This window comes from Astatotilapia calliptera, chromosome 15, assembly GCF_900246225.1.
Source record: "Astatotilapia calliptera chromosome 15, fAstCal1.2, whole genome shotgun sequence".
Taxonomy (NCBI): domain Eukaryota; kingdom Metazoa; phylum Chordata; class Actinopteri; order Cichliformes; family Cichlidae; genus Astatotilapia; species Astatotilapia calliptera.
In genome coordinates this window covers 5,592,055-5,595,681 of record NC_039316.1, presented here as the reverse complement: position 1 = coordinate 5,595,681, position 3,627 = coordinate 5,592,055, and the positions used below count along the sequence as shown (strand labels likewise).

Below are 3,627 nucleotides of genomic sequence, written 5' to 3'. Positions count from 1 at the left end.
GAAGTTTCTCGTCACGATCGCTGCTTTGTTTTCGTGGCGCAAAATAACCTCCAGATATCCAACTTCACGCGCGTGGAATCAGACGTGGTCGGAATGTTTGGTAATTTTAAACATTTTGCTCTCTGAAAGTTGCGTTTAAAAAAACTATTAAAACGGGAGTGATGGCTATCCTACAATAAATAATATGTAAAGTCTTCATCTCGTGTGTAACTTTTACGCAGCGTTTTGACGCACAAATCCAACACTTGTGACCCAGTGACCCAGATCAAGGTTATAAAAGTACTTTAAAACAAAGACAGAAACGTCAGACACCCCCCCCCCCCTTTTTTTTTTTCTTTTAGTACAACCCAGGTTCTTCTGCCTATTCTGTGTTTACACTGCCTGATTTCTCCCTCCACTTTGTAGTACTCTAGCATCCTGCAGGACTGCCTGTATTGTTGGGCAGAGTGATTGGGGTTTCTGTACAATCTCCCGTGACCAATGAGCGGGGTGCTGTCAGGGGTAACCACATCTGTCAACCGTTCTTGGCCAATAAAGAGCGGAGCGAGGCGGACCACAGGTGCGCGCCTCTGCGTCCCCTTGGCACAGCGCCCGGGAGATGCTGGAGAGAGACGCCTAGCTGCCCCGTGGCGCAAAAGAGTTACTGTCAAAGGCAGCCTCCTTTTAACTCCAGCTATCACTCTGGCTCCGATAGTTATGGCGACCGCAACGTCCAACCACTACAGCGTCCTCAGTACCCCCAGCAGCGCGCCGCCGCCGCACTCGGAGTCCGGGAGCATGCAGCAGGCGGCAGCGTACAGGGACGCGCACACCCTGCTCCAGAACGACTATAGCACGTTACCGGGCGCTGGGCATCCGCTCAGCCACGCGCACCAGTGGATAACGGCGCTGTCTCACGGTGACAGCGGGGCACCCTGGCCGTCTAGTCCCCTCGGAGAACAGGACGTGAAACCCGTATTGCATGACAGTGACCGAGAGGAGCTGCAGAACTCCAGCAGTCTGCAGCAGCAGCAGCAGCAACAGCAGCAGCAGCAACAGCGACACCCTCACCTAGCGCACCAGCAGGCGCATCACGACGCCAGAGCATGGCGAACCAGCACAGCCACAACGCACATCTCCGGTATGGCGACATCTGAGGGCCAGAGCCTGGTGTACTCTCAGTCCGGCTTCGGTCTGATGCCGGGGGGAGAGCAAGGGGGGATGCACCACCACCCTCTGCGCGAAGAGGACCACCACAGCCACAGTCCGCACCTCAGTGAACACGGAGGCGGCCCCGGGGCCCACCAGCAGTCTCTCACACACCATCACCAGCACGGGGGCCATCAGGATCAGTCTGACGAGGACACGCCGACCTCTGACGAGTTGGAGCAGTTTGCCAAGCAGTTCAAACAGCGGCGAATCAAGCTTGGCTTCACCCAGGCGGACGTGGGACTGGCTCTCGGGACACTGTACGGGAACGTTTTTTCTCAGACGACCATTTGCAGGTTCGAGGCGCTTCAGCTCAGCTTCAAAAACATGTGCAAACTAAAACCGTTGTTGAACAAGTGGCTGGAGGAGGCGGACTCCACCTCGGGGAGCCCCACCAGCTTGGATAAAATCGCGGCACAGGGACGGAAAAGGAAAAAGAGAACCTCCATTGAGGTGGGCGTCAAAGGGGCTCTGGAGAGCCATTTTCTCAAATGTCCAAAACCGGGAGCAGCGGAGATCAACTCCCTAGCGGACAGCCTGCAGCTGGAGAAGGAGGTGGTGAGGGTTTGGTTTTGTAACCGGCGGCAAAAGGAGAAGAGGATGACGCCCGCTGGGGGACAGATACCTGGAGGAGAGGACATGTACGGGGACACCCCTCCTCGCCACGGAGGACAAACTCCCGTGCAGTGACCTCAGTTCTCAATCCCGAGTAAAAACACGGACCCCTTAAAGGAGGTATAACGCCTCCTTATTTCTTTTATTCTCTGTGCTGGACCGCTCGGAACTGGACCTCAGCCAGTTTAGATGTTGGACCCACGGACAGACACAGTGGGGACACGCAGTGGCACGCGAGCGCTAAAAATACTCATAGCAGAGCCGTATGGAGAGGTTTCATGCCGCAGAACTGCCAAACGTATCGGGGTGGTGTGTGCTAACCAGAAAAAAAAGAATAAGAAAAAAACAGCGACATTTTCTTTATGCCAGACCCAGGCGCCAGTGTGCCATCATCAAATATGTTATTTAAAAAAATAGAAGAAGAAGAGATGAAAAAAAGGCAGAGTGTGACACGGACGAGACGTGTCCGCGGGGAGAAAAAACATAAAAACTCGCTTCGGGCATGATGATTTAGTCGCAGTGAGTGTGGGTAAATAAACGCCATCTTTCCATCATAACAAAAGCAACAGGGGTTCTTCGCGGCTTGTGGCAAGAGAGGGCTGAAATGGCAGACACCTGCTGTACAATGTTTAAAATTTTAAGCCAATACCAGCCAGATAATTTATTATTATTATTATTATTATTATTATTATTATTATTATTATTGTAAAATTGTAGGTATTCGTCTAAATTTATTGTGACGACCTGAACTTATTCACAATAAAAATACAGTATTGCTTTAATATAATAAAATGTGAAAGTATTTACATTTTTACATTCCTAATTTATCAGCAAATAATAATAATAAAATAAATAAATAATAATAATAATACAATTGAGACTGAGTATTGGTGGACTTCAAGGCTTTTCCTTTTGTGCAGAAATTTCTGTGCGCCTGTTTACAGTGTGTTTTTGCTGTTTGTTATTTCTGTACTTTTCCAAAATGCTGTGACGAGAAAGACCGAGACTGTCCGGCTGGAACACTCTGAACAATCCAGCCCATTTTGCCTTCTTTTCCTGAGAAGAAGAAAAAAACTGAATATATCCTGGTACCAGCTCTGGCCACAGTGGCTATACTTCTACTACTACTACTGTATGACTCATTCATTCACGGAGAAGGCGATCTGTGGGATGTATCTTCATTCGTTTTTGTATTGCTTCGTTCGTTCGTTCGTTTGGTTGTTTGTATGTTCAGTTTCTTTTCTGTCAGTCTGTGCCAAAGCACAAACACAGACACGTGTTCTTGTGCCACTGAAATCCTGTGATTGATAACCTGATCTGATAGTAGGAGTGTATGTGGGAGGAAAAACCCACTAAAAGGTTCTTTTACCAAATTATGAAGAATAAATATACATATATATATAAAACAGAAAAAAAGAAAGAAAGAAAGTGGAAACTCAAATAAAGCTGAGGAATACTGATGACTGGAGAGGAACATTTTTAATAGACCAAAGCTTGTTAATGTGAGACAGTGTACAAAAAAAATAACAAACCTGAATGTATAAGTCTTACCTAACAACATCAAAGTAGGTCTATAACCTCCCTTTTCATCGCCAATCATAAAAAATAACCATAGCAATATTTTTATGTAACGTTTTGCAATACGCACATGGCATTTTTTATTTATGGGTAGGTATTACATAACAATTCGCCCTCGATTAAAATAAGGCCCCATATTTGTGAAATTTAAAAAAAAATACTGTAATCACACCCTGTTTAATCTTCAGCTGAATTTGAGTTTCTGATGGGTGGAGGGGAAAAAAGAGGCAAACCAAAACAAAATAG

At 47.0% G+C, this 3,627-nt stretch overlaps 1 protein-coding gene across 1 annotated transcript; it reads left to right on the top strand.

Moving 5' to 3' along the window:
* The first annotated feature begins 342 nt into the window (after positions 1–342).
* pou3f2a (POU class 3 homeobox 2a) lies at positions 343–2,473 on the top strand. Its single transcript, XM_026143613.1, has one exon. The coding sequence runs from the start codon at positions 481–483 to the stop codon at positions 1,876–1,878; it is 1,398 nt and encodes a 465-aa protein (XP_025999398.1). The 5' UTR covers positions 343–480; the 3' UTR covers positions 1,879–2,473.
* The last annotated feature ends 1,154 nt before the right edge of the window (positions 2,474–3,627 follow it).

What these genes read in the sequence shown, in the direction of transcription:
- pou3f2a (XM_026143613.1), top strand. Translation starts at nt 481, where the DNA reads ATGAGCGGGGTGCTGTCAGGGGTAACCACATCTGTCAACCGTTCTTGG.